A 27500-nucleotide genomic window follows, 5' to 3' on the forward strand; every position below is an offset into this window, starting at 1 on the left:
ACAGGACTGGTACAGAGTGGGGCTGTAGAGTCCAGAATGCTGAATGAAGACAGGACTGATACAGAGTGGAGCTGTAGAGTCCAGAATGCTGAATGAAGACAGGACTGATACAGAGTGGAGCTGTAGAGTCCAGAATGCTGAATGAAGACAGGACTGGTACAGAGTGGAGCTGTAGAGTCCAGAATGCTGAATGAAGACAGAACTGGTACAGAGTGGAGCTGTAGAGTCCAGAATACTGAATAAACTGAATGAAGACAGGACTGATACAGAGTGGAGCTGTAGAGTCCAGAATACTGAATAAACTGAATGAAGACAGGACTGGTACAGAGTGGAGCTGTATAGTCCAGAATACTGAATAAACTGAATGAAGACAGGACTGATACAGAGTGGAGCTGTAGAGTCCAGAATACTGAATAAACTGAATGAAGACAGGACTGATACAGAGTGGAGCTGTAGAGTCCAGAATACTGAATGAAGACAGGACTGGTACAGAGTGGAGCTGTAGAGTCCAGAATGCTGAATAAACTGAATGAAGACAGGACTGATACAGAGTGGAGCTGTATAGTCCAGAATACTGAATAAACTGAATGAAGACAGGACTGATACAGAGTGGAGCTGTAGAGTCCAGAATACTGAATAAACTGAATGAAGACAGGACAGATACAGAGTGGAGCTGTAGAGTCCAGAATACTGAATGAAGACAGGACTGATACAGAGTGGAGCTGTAGAGTCCAGAATACTGAATAAACTGAATGAAGACAGGACTGGTACAGAGTGGAGCTGTAGAGTCCAGAATACTGAATAAACTGAATGAAGACAGGACTGATACAGAGTGGAGCTGTAGAGTCCAGAATACTGAATAAACTGAATGAAGACAGGACTGGTACAGAGTGGAGCTGTAGTGTCCAGAATACTGAATAAACTGAATGAAGACAGGACTGATACAGAGTGGAGCTGTAGAGTCCAGAATACTGAATAAACTGAATGAAGACAGGACTGATACAGAGTGGAGCTGTAGAGTCCAGAATACTGAATGAAGACAGGACTGATACAGAGTGGAGCTGTAGAGTCCAGAATACTGAATGAAGACAGGACTGATGCAGAGTGGAGCTGTAGAGTCCAGAATGCTGAATGAAGACAGGACTGATACAGAGTGGAGCTGTAGAGTCCAGAATGCTGAATGAAGACAGGACTGGTACAGAGTGGAGCTGTAGAGTCCAGAATGCTGAATGAAGACAGGACTGATACAGAGTGGAGCTGTAGAGTCCAGAATACTGAATAAACTGAATGAAGACAGGACTGGTACAGAGTGGAGCTGTAGAGTCCAGAATACTGAATAAACTGAATGAAGACAGGACTGGTACAGAGTGGAGCTGTAGAGTCCAGAATACTGAATAAACTGAATGAAGACAGGACTGGTACAGAGTGGAGATGTAGAGTCCAGAATACTGAATAAACTGAATGAAGACAGGACTGATACAGAGTGGAGCTGTAGAGTCCAGAATACTGAATAAACTGAATGAAGACAGGACTGGTACAGAGTGGAGCTGTAGAGGCCAGACCTGGGACCCACCCTGTTTGTTGATGATCTTGTTGATCTGCTCGTCCAGATACTCTCGTCGTTTGATGAGGGCCTCAGACCAGCGGTCCCTCACACAGTTCAGGTCCTCCTCCTGCAGGCCAACAGAAGACAGCATCAGTGTCAGCAGGACTCCAGTATCAGACACAAAGCATTACCAGGGTCTGGTTCAGTGGTCTGTAGCATTACAGGACGTTGAACGGCAGACTCCTACTTCCTTACCCCAGTCGACCCCACATGACCTCCGTGAGGAGCCACAGTGTGAGGCCCTAAGGGTCAAGTCAAAACTTAATCCTCTTTCTCAAAGTCTATTGAAAAAAAGTCCCAAACTCTATTAGGAAATGGAATGTCTCCCAGGCTCAGAGCCTTTAATGTACTGCTGGCTGATGAAAACATCACCATGATCTCACCACCCACCCAGCACCATAACAACCACACACATGCACACTCCACCCCCATTCCTGAGCTCAACTCCCCTGTCATGCTGAATGAGTCATGCATGGAAGCAGCCATGCGGTGGTTATGTGTCTGAGTGTGGTGCAACTAGTCTCCTGCAGCAGCTCTTCAGTGGTGGGTTGAGAAGCAGACAGGAAGGAAGTTAGTGTGTTGGTTAAACCTGAGGGGTGGGAGGACGGAGGGACAGACAGACAGACATCAGGGCACTGTGGAGTGGGAGGACGGAGGGACAGACAGACAGACACCAGGGCACTGTGGAGTGGTAGGATGAAGGGAGAGACAGACACCAGGGCACTGTGGAGTGGTAGGACGGAGGGACAGACAGACACCAGGGCACTGTGGAGGGACAGACAGACAGACACCAGGGCACTGTGGAGTGGGAGGACGGAGGGACAGACAGACACCAGGGCACTGTGGAGTGGTAGGACGGAGGGACAGACAGACAGACACCAGGGCACTGTGGAGTGGTAGGATGGAGGGACAGACAGACAGACACCAGGGCACTGTCGAGTGGTAGGACGGAGGGACAGACAGACAGACACCAGGGCACTGTGGAGTGGTAGGACGGAGGGTCCTCCTGTCTCCCACCCCCTACTCCTCTAGTCTCCTGTCTCCTACTCCTCTAGTCTCCTGTCTCCTACTCCTCTAGTCTCCTGTCTCCTACTCCTCTAGTCTCCTGTCTCCTACTCCTCTAGTCTCCTGTCTCCTACCCCTCTAGCCTCCTGTCTCCTACTCCTCTAGTCTCCTGTCTCCTACTCCTCTAGTCTCCTGTCTCCTACTCCTCTAGTCTCCTGTCTCCTACTCCTCTAGTCTCCTGTCTCCTACTCCTCTAGTCTCCTGTCTCCTACTCCTCTAGTCTCCTGTCTCCTACTCCTCTAGTCTCCTGTCTCCTACCCCTCTAGCCTCCTGTCTCCTACTCCTCTAGTCTCCTGTCTCCTACCCCTCTAGCCTCCTGTCTCCTACCCCTCTAGTCTCCTACCCACTACTCCTCTAGTCTTCTGTCTCCTACCCCCTACTCCTCTAGTCTCCTGTCTCCTACCCCCTACTCCTCTAGTCTCTTGTCTCCTACTCCTCTAGCCTCCTGTCTCCTACCCCTCTAGTCTCCTACCCCCTAGTCCTCTAGTCTTCTGTCTCCTACCCCCTAGTCCTCTAGTCTCCTGTCTCCTACCCCCTACTCCTCTAGTCTCCTGTCTCCTACCCCCTACTCCTCTAGTCTCCTGTCTCCTACCCCCTACTCCTCTAGTCTCCTGTCTCCCACCCCCTACTCCTCTAGTCTCCTGTCTCCTACTCCTCTAGTCTCCTGTCTCCTACCCCTCTAGCCTCCTGTCTCCTACTCCTCTAGTCTCCTGTCTCCTACCCCTCTAGCCTCCTGTCTCCTACCCCTCTAGTCTCCTACCCACTACTCCTCTAGTCTTCTGTCTCCTACCCCCTACTCCTCTAGTCTCCTGTCTCCTACCCCCTACTCCTCTAGTCTCCTGTCTCCTACCCCCTACTCCTCTAGTCTCCAGTCTCCTACCCCCTACTCCTCTAGTCTCTTGTCTCCTACTCCTCTAGCCTCCTGTCTCCTACCCCTCTAGTCTCCTACCCACTACTCCTCTAGTCTTCTGTCTCCTACCCCCTACTCCTCTAGTCTCCTGTCTCCTACCCCCTACTCCTCTAGTCTCCTGTCTCCTACCCCCTACTCCTCTAGTCTCCTGTCTCCTACCCCCTACTCCTCTAGTCTCTTGTCTCCTACTCCTCTAGCCTCCTGTCTCCTACCCCTCTAGTCTCCTACCCCCTAGTCCTCTAGTCTTCTGTCTCCTACCCCCTAGTCCTCTAGTCTCCTGTCTCCTACCCCCTACTCCTCTAGTCTCCTGTCTCCTACCCCCTACTCCTCTAGTCTCCAGTCTCCTACCCCCTACTCCTCTAGTCTCCTGTCTCCCACCCCCTACTCCTCTAGTCTCCTGTCTCCTACTCCTCTAGTCTCCTGTCTCCTACCCCTCTAGCCTCCTGTCTCCTACTCCTCTAGTCTCCTGTCTCCTACCCCTCTAGCCTCCTGTCTCCTACCCCTCTAGTCTCCTACCCACTACTCCTCTAGTCTTCTGTCTCCTACCCCCTACTCCTCTAGTCTCCTGTCTCCTACCCCCTACTCCTCTAGTCTCCTGTCTCCTACCCCCTACTCCTCTAGTCTCCAGTCTCCTACCCCCTACTCCTCTAGTCTCTTGTCTCCTACTCCTCTAGCCTCCTGTCTCCTACCCCTCTAGTCTCCTACCCACTACTCCTCTAGTCTTCTGTCTCCCACCCCCTACTCCTCTAGTCTCCTGTCTCCTACCCCCTACTCCTCTAGTCTCCTGTCTCCTACTCCTCTAGTCTCCTGTCTCCTACCCCTCTAGCCTCCTGTCTCCTACTCCTCTAGTCTCCTGTCTCCTACCCCTCTAGCCTCCTGTCTCCTACCCCTCTAGTCTCCTACCCACTACTCCTCTAGTCTTCTGTCTCCTACCCCCTACTCCTCTAGTCTCCTGTCTCCTACCCCCCTACTCCTCTAGTCTCCTGTCTCCTACCCCCTACTCCTCTAGTCTCCAGTCTCCTACCCCCTACTCCTCTAGTCTCTTGTCTCCTACTCCTCTAGCCTCCTGTCTCCTACCCCTCTAGTCTCCTACCCACTACTCCTCTAGTCTTCTGTCTCCTACCCCCTACTCCTCTAGTCTCTTGTCTCCTACTCCTCTAGCCTCCTGTCTCCTACCCCTCTAGTCTCCTACCCACTACTCCTCTAGTCTTCTGTCTCCCACCCCCTACTCCTCTAGTCTCATGTCTCCTACCCCCTACTCCTCTAGTCTCCTAATCCTCTCATCTCCTGTCTCCTACCCCTTACTCCTATCGTCTTCTGTCTCCCACCCCCATACCCCTCTAGTCTCCTGTCTCCTACCCCCTACTCCTCTAGTCTCCTACCCCCTACTCCTCTAGCCTCCAGTCTCCTACTCCTCTAGCCTCCTGTCTTCTACTCCTCTAGCCTCCTACACCCCTAGCCCCCTGTCTCCTACTCCTCTAGCCTCGTGTCTCCTACGCCTCTAGCCCCCTGTCTCCTACTCCTCTAGTCTCCTGTCTCCTACTCCTCTAGTCTCCTGTCTCCTACTCCTCTAGCCTCCTGTCTCCTACTCCTCTAGTCTCCTGTCTCCTGTTTCCCACCCCCTGCACACCCTTCTTAGTGGAACCCACTGTCTGCAAGCACATGACCAGAAGCTGGTTTCCATCCATCGTGCCTCATCATCATCGGCAGTAGTTAGGGTTGAACAATTCTGGGAAATCTAAAACAATTCCAAGGTTTTCCAGAAGTTATGTGAATATTTCTACCCTCGCTGTAGTAGGAGGCAGCACCATCCATGCAGCAGCAGCAGCAGCAGCAACAGCAGACTGAGGAGATACAGTTTACCTGATAACTATCCATATCTCCATCCTCCTCCTCCCTCTGGCAGGACAGAATACAGCACAGTACACTCAGTCAGACAGACAAGACAGGCAAACAGACAGACAGACAGGCAAACAGACAGACAGACAGGCAAACAGACAGACAGACAGGCAAACAGACAGACGACCAGACCAGACAGACGACCAGACCAGACAGACAGACCAGACAGACGACCAGACCAGACCAGACAGACGACCAGACCCCAGACCAGACCAGGACAGACAGACAGACAGGAATAGCAGCCTACACACCTCTCCACTGTCTGCAAGTCTCTCTGGATAAGAGCGTCTGCTAAATGACCAAAAGTCAAAGGTAAATCCACTACAACTCTGGGTCAGTGGCCTGGAGGTGTCACTGGCTGACTAATCACATTGTTCTATATCCTCTGGAAAAGTGTGTAGCAGTGGAGGGTAGAAGGCTGCTTCCTGGTCCTTCTACATAAAAATGACCTCCCAGATCGTTTGTATGTAGAATGACTGAGAAGCTCAGTTCTGTTGACTTTTTAAAAGAACATTGTACTCCAAAATGAATGAATATAAAAAAATGTTTACAAATTATTTCACCTTTATTTAACCATGAAGGGCTCATTGAGATTTAAAATCTCTTTTTTCAAGAGCGTCCTGGCCAAGATAGGCAGCACCAAGTCATTACAAAAATTACAGACAAACAACATGAAAAACTACTAGTAATCTAGTGAAAACCATAGAATTCACAAGAGTATAACAAAATCAAAAACAGCAAATTAAAAACATTGACAGGTCAGGGAATCAGTCTCAAAATCCTTCATCAGTGATTTAAAAACACCAATCGGGACAAGTTCTTCCAGTTTAAAAGTATTTTGTAAGGTGTTCCAAGACGATGGCGCAGAGTACATGAAAGCCCTTTTACCAAATTCAGTTGGGACATTTGGGACAGTCAGCAGGATAAAGTCCAGCGAACGAAGAGACGACCCACCACATTTCTGAACAATAAAAATGCCATGATGCTGACACCATTTAAAATATCATTTCCACTCCAGAAATAAGCCCAATAACATATTGGTAAAACAATATTTGAACATATTGGACCATGCACACAGCCTATACATGGTCCATAGTAGAGGTTAGACCGATTAATGGGAATGGCCGATTTAATTAGGGCCGATTTCAACCTTTCATAACAATCGGTAATCTGCATTTTTGGACACCGATCATGGCCGATTACATTGCACTCCACGAGGAGACTGTGTGGCAGGCTGACTACCTGTTATGAGGAGACTGCGTGGCAGGCTGACTACCTGTTATGAGGAGACTCCGTGGCAGGCTGACTACCTGTTATGAGGAGACTGCGTGGCAGGCTGACTACCTGTTATGAGGAGACTGTGTGGCAGGCTGACTACCTGTTATGAGGAGACTGCGTGGCAGGCTGACTACCTGTTATGAGGAGACTGCGTGGCAGGCTGACTACCTGTTATGAGGAGACTGCGTGGCAGGCTGACTACCTGTTATGAGGAGACTGCGTGGCAGGCTGACTACCTGTTATGAGGAGACTGTGTGGCAGGCTGACTACCTGTTATGAGGAGACTGCGTGGCAGGCTGACTACCTGTTATGAGGAGACTGCGTGGCAGGCTGACTACCTGTTATGAGGAGACTGCGTGGCAGGCTGACTACCTGTTATGAGGAGACTGTGTGGCAGGCTGACTACCTGTTATGAGGAGACTGCGTGGCAGGCTGACTACCTGTTATGAGGAGACTGCGTGGCAGGCTGACTACCTGTTATGAGGAGACTGCGTGGCAGGCTGACTACCTGTTATGAGGAGACTGCGTGGCAGGCTGACTACCTGTTATGAGGAGACTGCGTGGCAGGCTGACTACCTGTTATGAGGAGACTGTGTGGCAGGCTGACTACCTGTTATGAGGAGACTGCGTGGCAGGCTGACTACCTGTTATGAGGAGACTGCGTGGCAGGCTGACTACCTGTTATGAGAGTGCAGCAAGGAGCCAAGGTAAGGTGCTAGCTAGCATTAAACGTATCTTATAAAAAACAATCAATCTTAACATAATCACTAGTTAACTACACATGGTCAATGATATTACTAGTTTATCTAGCTTGTCCTGCGTTGCATATAATCGATGTGGTGCCTGTTAATTTATCATTGAATCATAGCCTACTTCGTCAAATGGGTGACTTAACAAGTGCATTCGCGAAAAAAGCACTGTCGTTGCACCAATGTGTACCTTAACATAAACATCAATATCTTTCTTAAAATCAATACACAAGTATATATTTTTTAAACCTGCATATTTAGTTAATATTGCCTGCTAAAATGTATTTCTTTTAACTAGGGAAATTGTGTCACTTCTCTTGCGTTCTGTGCAACAGAGTCCGGGTATATGCAGCAGTTTGGGCCGCCTGGCTCGTTGTGAACTGTGTGACGACTATTTCTTCCTAACAAAGACAGCCAACTACGCCAAACGGGGGATGATTTAACAAAAGCGCATTTGCGAAAAAAGCACAATCGTTGAACGACTGTACCTAACCATAAACATCAATGCCTTTCTTAAAATCAATACACAGAAGTATATTTTTTTAAACCTGCATATTTAGTTAAAATAAATTTATGTTAGCAGGCAATAGTAAACTAGGGAAATTGTGTCACTTCTCTTGCGTTCATTGCACGCAGAGTCAGGGTATATGCAGCAGTTTGGGCAGCCTGGCTCATGCGAACTAATTTGCCAGAATTGTACATAATTATGACATAACATTGAAGGTTGTGCAAAGTAACAGCAATATTTAGACATATGGATGCCACCCGTTAGATAAAATACGGAACGGTTCCGTATTCCACTGAAGGAATAAACGTTTTGTTTTTGAAATGATAGTTTCTGGATTTGACCATATTAATGACCTAAGGCTCGTATTACTGTGTGTTATTATATTATAATTAAGTCTATGATTTGATAGAGCAGTCTGACTGAGCGGTGGTAGGCAGCAGCAGGCTCGTAAGCATTCATTCAAACAGCACTTCCCTGCATTTGCCAGCAACACTTAATGACTGTTGTTAATGACTTCAAGCCTATCAACTCCCGAGATTAGGCTGGCAATACTAAAGTACCTATTAGAACATCCAATAGTCAAAGGTATATGAAATACAAATGGTATAGAGAAATAGTTCTATAATAACTACAACCTAAAACTTACCTGGGAATATTGAAGACTCATGTTAAAAGGAACCACCAGGTTTCAGATGTTCTCATGTTCTGAGCAAGGAACTTAAACGTTAGCTTTCTTACATGGCACATATTGCACTTTTACTTTCTTCTCCAACACTTTGTTTTTGCAATATTTAAACCAAATTGAACATGTTTCATTATTTATTTGAGACTAAATTGATTATATTGATGTATTATATTAAGTTAAAATAAAAGTGTTCATTGTTTATTCACTATTGTTGTAATTGTCGTAATTACAAATATATATATAATAATCGGCCGATTAATCGGTATCGGCTTCTGTACATTTCCTCAAAAAGTACAATCTTGTCCCCATGTGTAGTTGCAAACTGTAGTCTGGCTTTTTTTATGCCGGTTTTGAAGCAGTGGCTTCTTCCTTGTGGAGCGGCCTTTCAGGTTATGTCGATATAGGACTCGTTTTACTGTGGATATAGATACTTTTGTTTCCTCCAGCATCTTCACAAGGTCCTTTGCTGTTGTTCTGGGATTGACTTGCACTTTTCGCACCAAAGTACGTTCATCTCTAGGAGACAGAACGTGTCTCCTTCCTGAGCGGTATGATGTCTGCATGGTTTGTTTGTACGTTTGGAAATTGTTTGTACAGATGAATGTGGTACCTTCAGGTGTTTGGAAATTGCTCCCAAGGATGAACCAGACTTGTGGAGGTCTACAATTCTTTTCTGAGGTCTTGGCTGATTTCATTTGATTTTCCCATGATGTCAAGCAAAGAGGCACTGGGTTTGAAGGTAGGCCTTGAACTACATCCACAGGTACACCTCCAATTGACTCAAATGATGTCAATTAGCTTATCAGAAGCTTCTAAAGCCATGACATAAGATTCTGTAATTTTCCTAGCTGTTTAAAGGCACAATCAACTTAGTGTATATAAACTTCTGACCCACTGGAATTGTGATACAGTGAATTATAAATTAATTATAAGTCTCAACAATTGTTGAAAAAATTACTTGTGTCATGCACAAAGTAGATGTCCTCACCAACTTGCCAAAACTATAGTTTGTGAACAAGAACTTTGTGGAGTGGTTGAAAATGGAGTTTTAATGACTCCAACCTAAGTTTATGTAAACTTCCAACCTCAACTGTACATAGATGTAGAATGTTCTAGCCTCTTCAAAGTTCGCCTCGGCAGAAATATTTGTTTTATGTTACATTTTTGTGGGGGGCCCTGACCCTAGTTATTGTGTTAATTGTTTGTTTTAGTTGGTCAGGATGTGAGTTGGGTGGCCATTCTATGTTTTGTGTGTCTAGGTTGTTTTTCTGTGTTCGGCCAAGTATGGTTCTCAATCAGTAGCAGGTGTCGTTAGTTGTCTCTGATTGAGAATCACACTTCGGTAGCCTGGGTTTCCCTGTTTGTTTGTGGGTGATTGTTTCCGTGTCTGTGTTTTACACCACACGGTACTGTTTTCGGTTTTCACATTTGTTGTTTTTGTAAATTGAAGTGTTCAGTTTGGATGTATTATTAAATAAGATGAACACTAACCACGCTGAGCTTTGGTCCTCTCCTTCAACGGAAGAAAACCATTACAGGCGTGGCAGCAACGATTTTGGTGTGGTGCAGCGCCACAGCTAAAATGACTGCAGCGGAAACGCTGTAGTCAACTTAAGCTGAAAATTGTAGTCCAACTAGAGGACAGCCGAATCAGATCACTCAATGGATTTGATTGATACACAACAGAAAAATGTGACTTTTCTACATTCTACACAGCAGATGAATATAGTCAATCACCACCTTCCGGAGACACCTGAAACCCCACCTCTTTAAGGAATACCTAGGATAGGATAAAGTAATCCTTCTCACCCCCCCCCCCCCCCTTAAATGATTTAGATGCACTATTGTAAAGTGGCTGTTCCACTGGATGTCATAAGGTGAATTCACCAATTTGTAAGTCGCTCTGGATAAGAGCGTCTGCCAAATGACTTAAATGTAAATGTAAATATTTCTATGTTCCATCCTTCTACAGATGTCTCCCTCCAGTGGAATAATTGATGACTGGCACCTTTCTTTCCCTACAACAGACAGCGTTGACATGATGGATCCTCCATCTGAAAACTACAGGATGCAGAGATTGATTACTGCGAGGATTTCATCATGTCCAGATACACAGTACAGTATTGTAATACTGTAGATATCTCCAGTCCACCATTAGGCAGTAGAACTACAGTCTAGTGCTGGAGTCTCATCCCAGGGCCTGGTGTGTGTCTCTGTATGTGTTACACTAATATGAACCGATACATTCTGCAACATTCATTAGGTTTACAGACAGCCTTACAGCAGCCCAGGATTTAGCCATGTCAGTAGGCCCAGAACCAGAACCACAACAGCTAGTCACCACACCACACCACCACTACCACCACTACCACCACCACCATCACTACCACCACCATCACTACCACCACCACCACCATCACTACCACCACCATCACTACCACCACCACCACCATCACCACCACTACCTCCACCACCACCACCACCATCACTTCCACCACCACTACCTCCACCACCACCACCACCATCACTTCCACCACCACCACCACCACCACCATCACCACCACTACCTCCACCACCACCACCACCACCACTACCTCCACCACCACCACCACCACTACCTCCACCACCACCACATTTACATTTTCATTTAGCAGACCACCATCACTTCCACCACCACCACCACCACCATCCCCACCACCATCATCATCATCACCACCACAACCACCATCACCTCCACTATCACCATCACCACCACCACAACCACACCACCACCTCCACCACCACCACCACCACCACCTCCACTATCACCACCATCATCATCACCACCACCACCACCACAACCACCATCACCACCACCACCATCACCACAACCACCACAACCACCACCATCATCACCACCATCATCACCACCACCACCACCATCATCACCACCACCATCATCATCACCACCAACACCATCATCATCATCATCACCACCACCATCATCACCACCACCATCATCATCACCACCAACACCATCATCATCACCACCATCATCATCATCATCACCACTATCATCATCATCATCATCATCACCACCATCATCATCATCATCACCACTATCATCACCACTATCATCATCATCATCATCACCACTATCATCATCATCATCACCACCATCATCATCATCATCACCACCATCATCATCATCATCACCACCATCATCATCATCATCACCACTATCATCATCATCATCATCACCACTATCATCATCATCATCACCTCCACCACGCTACATGAGTCTCCTTGAGCAATACAGCACATTTTACATATAAAGAGGAAGAAAATCTGATATACAACATTGCCACACTGACACATCTCTTACAAACGTAATATATAAATATGCTGTGTGTGATTGTGTAGTGGTGTGTGTGTGCACATGTAACTGTGTGTGTGTGTGTGTGTGTGTGTGTGTGTGTGTGTGTAGTGGTGTGTGTGTGTGTAGTGGTGTGTGTATGTGTGTGTAGTGGTGTGTGTGTGTGTAGTGGTGTGTGTATGTGTGTGTAGTGGTGTGTGTGTGTGTAGTGTGTGTGTGCCACTGACCTGGTAGCTGTCCAGGGCTCTCTGTAGCTTGGTGGAGCGTGCTGACACACAGCCGATAGAGACAGACAGAACAGACTCCACCAGCAGAGGCAGAGTCCCAGAGTCCTGCACCTGCTTCACACACACCTGCAGCCTGCGTGAGTGACCCTGAGAACACACACACCATCCATATAACCTGCTTCACACACAGACGGCCAATGACAATGAAGATAAACACAGAAGAAAAACCGGGAACTTAGACGGCGCTCATGTTTTCCATTCATAACTGGATCTACACAACCGATGTGGGACGTGGTTTCATCTTCACATCACTCTACTTTAAAGGGCTGAAAACATCTGACAAACTGACAGACTCCTCCAGTCTGATGTCCTTCCCTGTTACCTGTCTGACCTGGAACACTCCTCCAGTCTGTTGGCCTTCCCTGTTACCTGTCTGACCTGGAACACTCCTCCAGTCTGTTGGCCTTCCCTGTTACCTGTCTGAGCTGGAACACTCCTCCAGTCTGATGTCCTTCCCTGTTACCTGTCTGACCTGGAACACTCCTCCAGTCTGTTGGCCTTCCCTGTTACCTGTCTGACCTGGAACACTCCTCCAGTCTGTTGGCCTTCCCTGTTACCTGTCTGAGCTGGAACACTCCTCCAGTCTGATGTCCTTCCCTGTTACCTGTCTGAGCTGGAACACTCCTCCAGTCTGATGTCCTTCCCTGTTACCTGTCTGACCTGGAACACTCCTCCAGTCTGATGTCCTTCCCTGTTACCTGTCTGACCTGGAACACTCCTCCAGTCTGATGTCCTTCCCTGTTACCTGTCTGACCTGGAACACTCCTCCAGTCTGTTGGCCTTCCCTGTTACCTGTCTGACCTGGAACACTCCTCCAGTCTGATGTCCTTCCCTGTTACCTGTCTGACCTGGAACACTCCTCCAGTCTGATGTCCTTCCCTGTTACCTGTCTGACCTGGAACACTCCTCCAGTCTGATGTCCTTCCCTGTTACCTGTCTGACCTGGAACACTCCTCCAGTCTGTTGGCCTTCCCTGTTACCTGTCTGACCTGGAACACTCCTCCAGTCTGATGTCCTTCCCTGTTACCTGTCTGACCTGGAACACTCCTCCAGTCTGATGTCCTTCCCTGTTACCTGTCTGAGCTGGAACACTCCTCCAGTCTGTTGGCCTTCCCTGTTACCTGTCTGACCTGGAACACTCCTCCAGTCTGTTGGCCTTCCCTGTTACCTGTCTGACCTGGAACACTCCTCCAGTCTGATGTCCTTCCCTGTTACCTGTCTGACCTGGAACACTCCTCCAGTCTGATGTCCTTCCCTGTTACCTGTCTGACCTGGAACACTCCTCCAGTCTGTTGGCCTTCCCTGTTACCTGTCTGACCTGGAACACTCCTCCAGTCTGATGTCCTTCCCTGTTACCTGTCTGACCTGGAACACTCCTCCAGTCTGATGTCCTTCCCTGTTACCTGTCTGACCTGGAACACTCCTCCAGTCTGATGTCCTTCCCTGTTACCTGTCTGACCTGGAACACTCCTCCAGTCTGATGTCCTTCCCTGTTACCTGTCTGACCTGGAACACTCCTCCAGTCTGATGTCCTTCCCTGTCCTGTTACCTGTCTGACCTGGAACACTCCTCCAGTCTGATGTTCTTCCCTGTCCTGTTACCTGTCTGAGCTGGAACACTCCTCCAGTCTGTTGGCCTTCCCTGTTACCTGTCTGACCTGGAACACTCCTCCAGTCTGATGTCCTTCCCTGTCCTGTTACCTGTCTGAGCTGGAACACTCCTCCAGTACCGATGTCCTTCCCAGGATGCATCTCTACATCAGAGTAGTCCCCCTGCTCATTCAGCTCCTGGATAGAAACCCACAGCTCAATACGACGAGACACCTCACTCCACCTGCAGGGACAAATCACATGGGACTTATTTGTCACACATTTATTTGTTACATGCGCTGAACACAGCAGGTGTAGACCTTACCGTGAAATGCTTACTTACAAGCCCTAACTTACACACAACAAGCAAGTGACGGGTGAGTGTGTGTGAGGTGCATGCCTTTATGTGTGTGTGGTGCATGCCTTTATGTGTGTGTGGTGCATGCCTTTATGTGTGTGTGGTGCATGCCTTTATGTGTGTGTGGTGCATGCCTTTATGTGTGTGTGGTGCATGCCTTTATGTGTGTGTGGTGCATGCCTTTATGTGTGTGTGGTGCATGCCTTTATGTGTGTGTGGTGCATGCCTTTATGTGTGTGTGGTGCATGCCTTTATGTGTGTGTGGTGCATGCCTTTATGTGTGTGTGGTGCATGCCTTTATGTGTGTGTGGTGCATGCCTTTATGTATCCTTGAGATGATACAATATGTATGTGCTCTACACACGGCGTGTGTACCTGTCTCGTAGGGTGCGTGTCTTGGCCAGCAGGGCGTCCAGCTCCCAGAGAGAGCGTCCGTTCCCGGCACAGCGGTGACCCCACACCTCGATGGCCAGCGCCCCGTCTGCGATGAACTCTAAAAACTCCTCTGTCACATGGACCACACACTCCTACACACACAGAGATACTATATCAGACATCAACGATGAGCAGATCACACACTCCTACACACAGAGATACTATATCAGACATCAACGATGAGCAGATCACACGCTCCTACACACAGAGAGATACTATATCAAACATCAACGATGAGCAGATCACACACTCCTACACACACAGAGATACTATATCAAACATCAACGATGAGCAGATCACACACTCCTACACACAGAGAGATACTATATCAAAGATCAACGATGAGCAGATCACACACTCCTACACACACAGAGATACTATATCAAACATCAACGATGAGCAGATCACACACTCCTACACACAGAGAGATACTATATCAAACATCAACAATGAGCAGATCACACACTCCTACACACACAGAGATACTATATCAAACATCAACGATGAGCAGATCACACACTCCTACACACAGAGATACTATATCAAACATCAACGATGAGCAGATCACACACTCCTACACACACAGAGAGATACTATATCAAACATCAACGATGAGCAGATCACACACTCCTACACACAGAGAGATACTATATCAAACATCAACGATGAGCATATCACACACTCCTACACACAGAGAGATACTATATCAAACATCAACGATGAGCAGATCACACACTCCTACACACAGAGAGATACTATATCAAACATCAACGATGAGCATATCACTCACTCCTACACACAGAGAGATACTATATCAGACATCAACGATGAGCAGATCACACACTCCTACACACAGAGAGATACTATATCAAACATCAACGATGAGCAGATCACACACTCCTACACACAGAGAGATACTATATCAAATAACGTTGAGCAGATCACACACTCCTACACACACAGAGATACTATATCAAACATCAAAGATGAGCAGATCACACACTCCGACACACAGAGAGATACTATATCAAACATCAACGATGAGCATATCACACACTCCTACACACAGAGAGATACTATATCAAACATCAACGATGAGCAGATCACACACTCCTACACACAGAGAGATACTATATCAAACATCAACGATGAGCAGATCACACACTCCTACACACAGAGAGATACTATATCAAACATCAACGATGAGCAGATCACACACTCCTACACACAGAGATACTATATCAAATAACGGTGAGCATATCACACACTCCTACACACACAGAGATACTATATCAAACATCAACGATGAGCAGATCACACACACCTACACACAGAGATACTATATCAAATAACGGTGAGCAGACCACACACTCCTACACACAGAGAGATACTATATCAAACATCAACGATGAGCATATCACACACTCCTACACACACAGAGATACTATATCAAACATCAACGATGAGCAGATCACACACTCCTACACACAGAGATACTATATCAAATAACGTTGAGCAGATCACACACTCCTACACACAGAGAGATACTATATCAAACATCAACGATGAGCAGATCACACACTCCTACACACACAGAGATACTATATCAAACATCAACGATGAGCAGATCACACACTCCTACACACACAGAGATACTATATCAAACATCAACGATGAGCAGATCACACACTCCTACACACAGAGATACTATATCAAACATCAACGATGAGCAGATCACACACTCCTACACACAGAGAGATACTATATCAAACATCAACGATGAGCATATCACACACTCCTACACACAGAGAGATACTATATCAAACATCAACGATGAGCATATCACACACTCCTACACACAGAGAGATACTATATCAAACATCAACGATGAGCAGATCACACACTCCTACACACAGAGATACTATATCAAACATCAACGATGAGCAGATCACACACTCCTTCACACACAGAGATACTATATCAAACATCAACGATGAGCAGATCACACACTCCTACACACACAGAGATACTATATCAAACATCAACGATGAGCAGATCACACACTCCTACACAAAGAGAGATACTATATCAAACATCAACGATGAGCAGATCACACACTCCTACACACAGAGAGATACTATATCAAACATCAACGATGAGCAGATCACACACACCTACACACAGAGATACTATATCAAATAACGGTGAGCATATCACACACTCCTACACACACAGAGATACTATATCAAACATCAACGATGAGCAGATCACACACTCCTACACACAGAGATACTATATCAAACATCAACGATGAGCAGATCACACACTCCTACACACACAGAGATACTATATCAAACATCAACGATGAGCAGATCACACACTCCTACACACACAGAGATACTATATCAAACATCAACGATGAGCAGATCACACACTCCTACACACAGAGAGATACTATATCAAACATCAACGATGAGCAGATCACACACTCCTACACACAGAGATACTATATCAAACATCAACGATGAGCAGATCACACACTCCTACACACAGAGAGATACTATATCAAACATCAACGATGAGCATATCACTCACTCCTACACACAGAGAGATACTATGTCAAACATCAACAATGAGCAGATCACACACTCCTACACACAGAGATACTATATCAAACATCAACGATGAGCAGATCACACACTCCTACACACAGAGAGATACTATATCAAACATCAACGATGAGCAGATCACACACTCCTACACACAGAGAGATACTATATCAAACATCAACGATGAGCATATCACTCACTCCTACACACACAGAGATACTATATCAAACATCAACGATGAGCAGATCACACACTCCTACACACAGAGCGATACTATATAAAACATCAACGATGAGCAGATCACACACTCCTACACACAGAGAGATACTATATCAAACATCAACGATGAGCAGATCACACACTCCTACACACAGAGAGATACTATATCAAACATCAACGATGAGCAGATCACACACTCCTACACACACAGAGATACTATATCAAACATCAACGATGAGCAGATCACACACTCCTACACACACAGAGATACTATATCAAACATCAACGATGAGCAGATCACACACTCCTACACACACAGAGATACTATATCAAACATCAACGATGAGCAGATCACACACTCTTACACACAGAGATACTATATCAAACATCAACGATGAGCAGATCACACACTCCTACACACACAGAGATACTATATCAAACATCAACGATGAGCAGATCACACACTCCTACACACAGAGATACTATATCAAACATCAACAATGAGCAGAAACATGAGAATAATGGTGACATATGGCCCTGGTCTAAAGTAGTCAACTGTATAGGGAACAGAGTGCCATTTGGGATGCAGATATATTCTAACCAGAATCCTCAGCGTTAGTGTCAGTGACAGCCAGCAGAGGATGATGTGAAATAACTTTTCCAAAATTCATTGGTTTCCCAGAAATCCCAGTTGAAGAGTCCCGAAATCAGGAAGTAGTCAGGAGGAAATCCAGAGTCCTCCAAAGGGGATTTCTGTAAACCTGGGAAGTTGAGGAAAGTCACCACAATGTTGTAACCCTACGTTCCCTACCTTGCAGTGGTCGAAGCGGACGGTGAACTGGGCGTCGGGGGTGCGGGGCGTGGTTGGCGTGTCTGGGCTGACCATGGGCGGGGCCACCGTAGGCTCCGCCCCCTCCCAGAAGGTGTACTGGCAGAAGACGAAGTTGGACAGGTTGAGAGGCAGCCCCGTGGCCTCCCTGATACGCACCTGTAGTAGAAAAACACCACGAAGACCACGACGTTATTGTCCAATCTCCTGCTTATTCCAGATCCTCCGAAAGACACACAGACACATACTGAGCAGCAAAATATACTGAAGAGTTCTATATACTGAGGAATTATATATACTGAGGAGTTCTATATACTGAGGAGTTCTATACACTGAGGAGTTCTATATACTGAGGAGTTCTATATACTGAGGAGTTCTATATACTGAGGAATTATATATACTGAAGAGTTCTATATACTGAGGAGTTCTATATACTGAAGAGTTCTATATACTGAGGAATTATATATACTGAGGAGTTCTATACACTGAGGAGTTCTATACACTGAGGAGTTCTATATACTGAGGAGTTCTATATACTGAGGAGTTCTATATACTGAGGAATTATATATACTGAAGAGTTCTATATACTGAGGAGTTCTATATACTGAAGAGTTCTATATACTGAGGAGTTCTATATACTGAGGAGTTCTATATACTGAGGAGTTCTATATACTGAGGAATTATATATACTGAGGAGTTCTATACACTGAGGAGTTCTATACACTGAGGAGTTCTGTATACTGAAGAGTTCTATATACTGAGGAGTTCTATATACTGAGGAGTTCTATATACTGAGGAGTTCTATACACTGAGGAGTTCTGTATACTGGGGAGTTCTATATACTGAAGAGTTCTATATACTGAGGAGTTCTATATACTGAGGAGTTCTATATACTGAGGAATTATATATACTGAGGAGTTCTATATACTGAGGAGTTCTATATACTGGGGAGTTCTATATACTGAGGAGTTCTATATACTGGGGAGTTCTATATACTGAGGAGTTCTATATACTGGGGAGTTCTATATACTGAGGAGTTCTATATACTGAGGAGTTCTATATACTGGGGAGTTCTATATACTGAGGAGTTCTATATACTGGGGAGTTCTATATACTGAGGAGTTCTATATACTGAGGAGTTCTATACACTGAGGAGTTCTATATACTGAGGAGTTCTATACACTGAGGAGTTCTATATACTGAGGAGTTCTATATACTGAGGAGTTCTATACACTGAGGAGTTCTATACACTGAGGAGTTCTATACACTGAGGAGTTCTATACACTGAGGAGTTCTATACACTGAGGAGTTCTATATACTGAGGAGTTCTATACACTGAGGAGTTCTATACACTGAGGAGTTCTATATACTGAGGAGTTCTATACACTGAGGAGTTCTATATACTGAGGAGTTCTATACACTGAGGAGTTCTATATACTGAGGAGTTCTATATACTGAGGAGTTCTATATACTGAGGAGTTCTATACACTGAGGAGTTCTATACACTGAGGAGTTCTATATACTGAGGAGTTCTATATACTGAGGAGTTCTATACACTGAGGAGTTTTATATACTGAGGAGTTCTATATAATGAGGAGTTCTATATAATGAGGAGTTCTATATACTGAGGAGTTCTATATACTGAGGAGTTCTATACACTGAGGAGTTCTATACACTGAGGAGTTCTATATAATGAGGAATTATATATACTGAGGAATTCTATATATTGAGGAGTTCTATATACTGAGGAGTTCTATATAATGAGGAGTTCTATATACTGAGGAGTTCTATACACTGAGGAATTCTATATACTGAGGAGTTCTATACACTGAGGAGTTCTATATACTGAGGAGTTCTATATACTGAGGAGTTCTATACACTGAGGAGTTCTATATACTGAGGAGTTCTATACACTGAGGAGTTCTATATACTGAGGAGTTCTATATACTGAGGAGTTCTATACACTGAGGAGTTCTATACACTGAGGAGTTATATACACTGAGGAGTTCTATACACTGAGGAGTTCTATATACTGAGGAGTTCTATATACTGAGGAGTTCTATACACTGAGGAGTTCTATACACTGAGGAGTTATATACACTGAGGAGTTCTATACACTGAGGAGTATTATACACTGAGGAGTTCTATATACTGAGGAGTTATATACACTGAGGAGTTCTATATACTGAGGAGTTCTATATACTGAGGAGTTCTATATACTGAGGAGTTATATACACTGAGGAGTTCTATATACTGAGGAGTTCTATATACTGAGGAGTTCTATACACTGAGGAGTTCTATATACTGAGGAGTTCTATATACTGAGGAGTTCTATATACTGAGGAGTTCTATACACTGAGGAGTTTTATATACTGAGGAGTTCTATATAATGAGGAGTTCTATATACTGAGGAGTTCTATACACTGAGGAGTTCTATATACTGAGGAGTTCTATATACTGAGGAGTTCTATATACTGAGGAGTTCTATATACTGAGGAGTTCTATACACTGAGGAGTTCTATACACTGAGGAGTTATATACACTGAGGAGTTCTATACACTGAGGAGTTCTATATACTGAGGAGTTCTATATACTGAGGAGTTCTATACACTGAGGAGTTCTATACACTGAGGAGTTATATACACTGAGGAGTTCTATACACTGAGGAGTATTATACACTGAGGAGTTCTATATACTGAGGAGTTCTATACACTGAGGAGTTCTATACACTGAGGAGTTCTATATACTGAGGAGTTCTATATACTGAGGAGTTCTATACACTGAGGAGTTTTATATACTGAGGAGTTCTATATAATGAGGAGTTCTATATAATGAGGAGTTCTATATACTGAGGAGTTCTATATACTGAGGAGTTCTATACACTGAGGAGTTCTATACACTGAGGAGTTCTATATAATGAGGAATTATATATACTGAGGAATTCTATATATTGAGGAGTTCTATATACTGAGGAGTTCTATATAATGAGGAGTTCTATATACTGAGGAGTTCTATACACTGAGGAATTCTATATACTGAGGAGTTCTATACACTGAGGAGTTCTATATACTGAGGAGTTCTATATACTGAGGAGTTCTATACACTGAGGAGTTCTATATACTGAGGAGTTCTATACACTGAGGAGTTCTATATACTGAGGAGTTCTATATACTGAGGAGTTCTATACACTGAGGAGTTCTATACACTGAGGAGTTATATACACTGAGGAGTTCTATACACTGAGGAGTTCTATATACTGAGGAGTTCTATATACTGAGGAGTTCTATACACTGAGGAGTTCTATACACTGAGGAGTTATATACACTGAGGAGTTCTATACACTGAGGAGTATTATACACTGAGGAGTTCTATATACTGAGGAGTTATATACACTGAGGAGTTCTATATACTGAGGAGTTCTATATACTGAGGAGTTCTATATACTGAGGAGTTATATACACTGAGGAGTTCTATATACTGAGGAGTTCTATATACTGAGGAGTTCTATACACTGAGGAGTTCTATATACTGAGGAGTTCTATATACTGAGGAGTTCTATATACTGAGGAGTTCTATACACTGAGGAGTTTTATATACTGAGGAGTTCTATATAATGAGGAGTTCTATATACTGAGGAGTTCTATACACTGAGGAGTTCTATATACTGAGGAGTTCTATATACTGAGGAGTTCTATATACTGAGGAGTTCTATATACTGAGGAGTTCTATACACTGAGGAGTTCTATACACTGAGGAGTTATATACACTGAGGAGTTCTATACACTGAGGAGTTCTATATACTGAGGAGTTCTATATACTGAGGAGTTCTATACACTGAGGAGTTCTATACACTGAGGAGTTATATACACTGAGGAGTTCTATACACTGAGGAGTATTATACACTGAGGAGTTCTATATACTGAGGAGTTATATACACTGAGGAGTTCTATATACTGAGGAGTTCTATATACTGAGGAGTTCTATATACTGAGGAGTTATATACACTGAGGAGTTCTATATACTGAGGAGTTCTATATACTGAGGAGTTCTATACACTGAGGAGTTCTATATACTGAGGAGTTCTATATACTGAGGAGTTCTATATACTGAGGAGTTCTATACACTGAGGAGTTTTATATACTGAGGAGTTCTATATAATGAGGAGTTCTATATACTGAGGAGTTCTATACACTGAGGAGTTCTATATACTGAGGAGTTCTATATACTGAGGAGTTCTATATACTGAGGAGTTCTATATACTGAGGAGTTCTATACACTGAGGAGTTCTATATACTGAGGAGTTCTATACACTGAGGAGTTCTATATACTGAGGAGTTCTATATATACTGAGGAGTTCTATATACTGAGGAGTTCTATATATACTGAGGAGTTCTATATACTGAGGAGTTCTATATACTGAGGAGTTCTATATATACTGAGGAGTTCTATATACTGAGGAGTTCTATATATACTGAGGAGTTCTATATACTGAGGAGTTCTATATACTGAGGAGTTCTATATATACTGAGGAGTTCTATATACTGAGGAGTTCTATACACTGAGGAGTTCTATATACTGAGGAGTTCTATATACTGAGGAGTTCTATACACTGAGGAGTTCTATATACTGAGGAGTTCTATATACTGAGGAGTTCTATACACTGAGGAGTTCTATATACTGAGGAGTTCTATATACTGAGGAGTTCTATACACTGAGGAGTTCTAAACACTGAGGAGTTCTATATACTGAGGAGTTCTATACACTGAGGAGTTCTATATACTGAGGAGTTCTATACACTGAGGAGTTCTATATACTGAGGAGTTCTATATACTGAGGAGTTCTATACACTGAGGAGTTCTATATACTGAGGAGTTCTATATACTGAGGAGTTCTATATACTGAGGAGTTCTATACACTGAGGAGTTCTATATACTGAGGAGTTCTATATAATGAGGAGTTCTATACACTGAGGAGTTCTATACACTGAGGAGTTCTATATACTGAGGAGTTATATATACTGAGGAGTTCTATACACTGAGGAGTTCTATATACTGAGGAGTTCTCTACACTGAGGAGTTCTATACACTGAGGAGTTCTATATACTGAGGAGTTCTATATACTGAGGAGTTCTATATACTGAGGAGTTCTATATACTGAGGAGTTCTATATACTGAGGAGTTCTATACACTGAGGAGTTCTATATACTGAGGAGTTCTATATAATGAGGAGTTCTATATAATGAGGAGTTCTATACACTGAGGAGTTCTATATACTGAGGAGTTCTCTACACTGAGGAGTTCTATACACTGAGGAGTTCTATATACTGAGGAGTTCTATATACTGAGGAGTTCTATATACTGAGGAGTTCTATATACTGAGGAGTTCTATACACTGAGGAGTTCTATATATACTGAGGAGTTCTATATACTGAGGAGTTCTATACACTGAGGAGTTCTATATACTGAGGAGTTCTATATACTGAGGAGTTCTATATACTGAGGAGTTCTATATATACTGAGGAGTTCTATATACTGAGGAGTTCTATATACTGAGGAGTTCTATATATACTGAGGAGTTCTATATACTGAGGAGTTCTATACACTGAGGAGTTCTATATACTGAGGAGTTCTATATACTGAGGAGTTCTATATACACTGAGGAGTTCTATACACTGAGGAGTTCTATATAATGAGGAGTTATATACACTGAGGAGTTATATACACTGAGAAATTAGAACAGATGTCAGTTATATATACTGAGGAGATAGAACAGAGGACAGTTCTACTATGGAGCCCGTTGAGCAGTCAGAGGGTTAAGTGCCTTGCTCAAAGGCACAATGGCAGGAGACGGCAGCAACCCTCCAGGACCAGACAGACAGTAGTAGTGTATGAGACATACCCTGCAGGTGAGTTTCCTGGCCATGTGGACCATCTCTCCCTGAGTGTCCATCACATCGTAGATGCTGCTCTCACTGGAGTTCTCTGACGAGTCATCTCCCCCCTCCAGCTGCTCCGGCACCGCCCCGCTGACACGGGTCAGCTCTACGTGGAGCCTGCCGGCTACCTGTCACACACCAGGGGAACAGACCCTACACATCAACACACCTCAGGACAGACCTAAACAGGTGCAGAGTACAGACAGAGAAGGGGGTACAGACCCAGCACATCAACACACCTCAGGACAGACCTAAACAGGTGCAGAGTACAGACCCTACACATCAACACACCTCAGGACAGACCTAAACAGGTGCAGAGTACAGACAGAGAAGGGGGTACAGACCCAGCACATCAACACACCTCAGGACAGACCTAAACAGGTGCAGAGTACAGACAGATTAACACAAGTACAAAGAGTCCCCCAGAAGCCATTTCAATATCCTGGTAGAAGCATGTGGTCCGACACAGGAGCAATTAGGGTTGAGTGTCTTGCTCAACAGCACATTGACAGATTAATCACCCTAGTCAGGTTGGGGATTCGAACCAGCAACCTTTCGGTTACTTGCCCAACGCTCTTCACCATTAAGCCAGAGTTTCCCAAACTCAGTCCTGCCCCCCAGCACTACACAGCTGACACAAATAACCAACTCATCATCTGACTATGAATCAGCTGTGTAGTGCTGCGGTAAAAACCAGAAGGTGTACCCAGTGAGGGCCCCAGGACCCAGTTTGGGAATCCCAACGCTATGCTACCTGCCATCCAGCAAGGACCTGAAGTACTACCATGAAGTACTACCATGAAGTTGATAACAGCTCAACCCCAATGTATCACTACCATCGTTAATCATTACTAACCCTCCTTAAATGAGATGTGTGTGTATCTGTTGTGTTGTTCTCTCACCTCCCCCTGCTGGCTGATGATAGGAACAGCGTACTGTGTAGATGTGTGTTGTTCTCTCACCTCCCCCAGCTGGCTGATGATAGGAACAGCGTACTGTGTAGGTGTGTGTTGTTCTCTCACCTCCCCCTGCTGGCTGATGATAGGAACAGCGTACTGTGTGTGTGTGTGTGTTGTTCTCTCACCTCCCCCTGCTGGCTGATGATAGGAACAGCGTACTGTGTAGGTGTGTGTTGTTCTCTCACCTCCCCCTGCTGGCTGATGATAGGAACAGCGTACTGTGTAGGTGTGTGTTGTTCTCTCACCTCCCCCTGCTGGCTGATGATAGGAACAGCGTACTGTGTAGGTGTGTGTTGTTCTCTCACCTCCCCCTGCTGGCTGATGATAGGAACAGCGTACTGTGTGTGTGTGTGTTGTTCTCTCACCTCCCCCTGCTGGCTGATGATAGGAACAGCGTACTGTGTGTGTGTTGTTCTCTCACCTCCCCCTGCTGGCTGATGATAGGAACAGCGTACTGTGTAGGTGTGTGTTGTTCTCTCACCTCACCCTGCTAGCTGATGATAGGAACAGCGTACTGTGTGTGTGTTGTTCTCTCACCTCCCCCTGCTGGCTGATGATAGGAACAGCGTACTGTGTAGATGTGTGTTGTTCTCTCACCTCCCCCTGCTGGCTGATGATAGGAACAGCGTACTGTGTAGATGTGTGTTGTTCTCTCACCTCCCCCTGCTGGCTGATGATAGGAACAGCGTACTGTGTAGATGTGTGTTGTTCTCTCACCTCCCCCTGCTGGCTGATGATAGGAACAGCGTACTGTGTAGATGTGTGTTGTTCTCTCACCTCCCCCTGCTGGCTGTTGATAGGAACAGCGTACTGTGTGTGTGTGTGTGTGTGTGTGTGTTGTTCTCTCACCTCCCCCTGCTGGCTGATGATAGGATCAGCGTACTGTATAGATGTGTATTGTTCTCTCACCTCCCCCTGCTGGCTGATGATAGGAACAGCGTACTGTGTGTGTGTGTGTTGTTCTCTCACCTCCCCCTGCTGGCTGATGATAGGATCAGCGTACTGTATAGATGTGTATTGTTCTCTCACCTCCCCCTGCTGGCTGATGATAGGAACAGCGTACTGTGTGTGTGTGTGTTGTTCTCTCACCTCCCCCTGCTGGCTGATGATAGGAACAGCGTACTGTGTAGATGTGTGTTGTTCTCTCACCTCCCCCTGCTGGCTGATGATAGGAACAGCGTACTGTGTAGATGTGTGTTGTTCTCTCACCTCCCCCTGCTGGCTGATGATAGGAACAGCGTACTGTATAGATGTGTGTTGTTCTCTCACCTCCCCCTGCTGGCTGATGATAGGAACAGCGTACTGTATAGATGTGTGTTGTTCTCTCACCTCCCCCTGCTGGCTGATGATAGGAACTGCGTACTGTGTAGGTGTGTGTTGTTCTCTCACCTCCCCCTGCTGGCTGATGATAGGAACAGCGTACTGTGTAGATGTGTGTTGTTCTCTCACCTCCCCCTGCTGGCTGATGATAGGAACAGCGTACTGTATAGATGTGTATTGTTCTCTCACCTCCCCCTGCTGGCTGATGATAGGAACAGCGTACTGTGTGTGTGTGTGTTGTTCTCTCACCTCCCCCTGCTGGCTGATGATAGGAACAGCGTACTGTGTAGATGTATGTTGTTCTCTCACCTCCCCCTGCTGGCTGATGATAGGAACTGCGTACTGTAGTCTGATATCATGGAACAGACACTCCAGAAAGACGTTGGCCACTCCTATCAGGTTGTGGTTCTCCTGAGCTTCATAGAAGGACTCACTGTGCTGCTTGTGGTTGTTCAGCTTGGTGTGCTGATCAGAAAGACATGATACAAACACACACCTGAAAACTTCCCCCCATCATCCAATTATCATCTTCATCACTGACAAAGAATACATTCCCCTCCCACAATCACTTCCAGCAGTGTCTCCCCTCGGAACATGATCCCATCGAACCCTCCCCTCCATCCCTCCCTCTCATCATCCCCCTGACTCCTCCCCTCCACCCCCCCCTCTCATCATCCCTCTCTCTCCTCCCCTCTCTCCCCTCCCCTCCTCTCTATCTCCCCCTCTCTCTCCTCCCCTCCTCTCTATCTCCCCCTCTCTCCCCTCCCCTCCTCTCTATCTCCCCCTCTCTCCCCTCCCCTCCTCTCTATCTCCCCCTCTCTCTCCTCCCCTCCTCTCTATCTCCCCTCTCTCCCCTCCCCTCCTCTCTATCTCCCCCCTCTCCCCTCCCCTCCTCTCTATCTCCC

The 27500-nt window shown here is 45.2% G+C and overlaps 1 protein-coding gene across 1 annotated transcript in view; it reads right to left on the reverse strand.

Moving 5' to 3' along the window:
• The window catches only part of LOC135531456 (kinesin-like protein KIF13A), a 92052-nt gene that overhangs the window by 26307 nt on the left and 38245 nt on the right, over positions 1-27500 (reverse strand). Inside the window, 8 exon segments of the mRNA XM_064959494.1 lie at positions 1574-1673; positions 5445-5480; positions 12283-12429; positions 14043-14175; positions 14665-14816; positions 18364-18540; positions 24280-24444; positions 26905-27060. Coding sequence (XP_064815566.1) covers positions 1574-1673; positions 5445-5480; positions 12283-12429; positions 14043-14175; positions 14665-14816; positions 18364-18540; positions 24280-24444; positions 26905-27060 — 1066 coding nt within the window.

The sequence above is a fragment of the Oncorhynchus masou genome, unplaced genomic scaffold (genome assembly GCF_036934945.1).
Source record: "Oncorhynchus masou masou isolate Uvic2021 unplaced genomic scaffold, UVic_Omas_1.1 unplaced_scaffold_1593, whole genome shotgun sequence".
NCBI classification, from domain to species: Eukaryota; Metazoa; Chordata; class Actinopteri; order Salmoniformes; family Salmonidae; genus Oncorhynchus; species Oncorhynchus masou.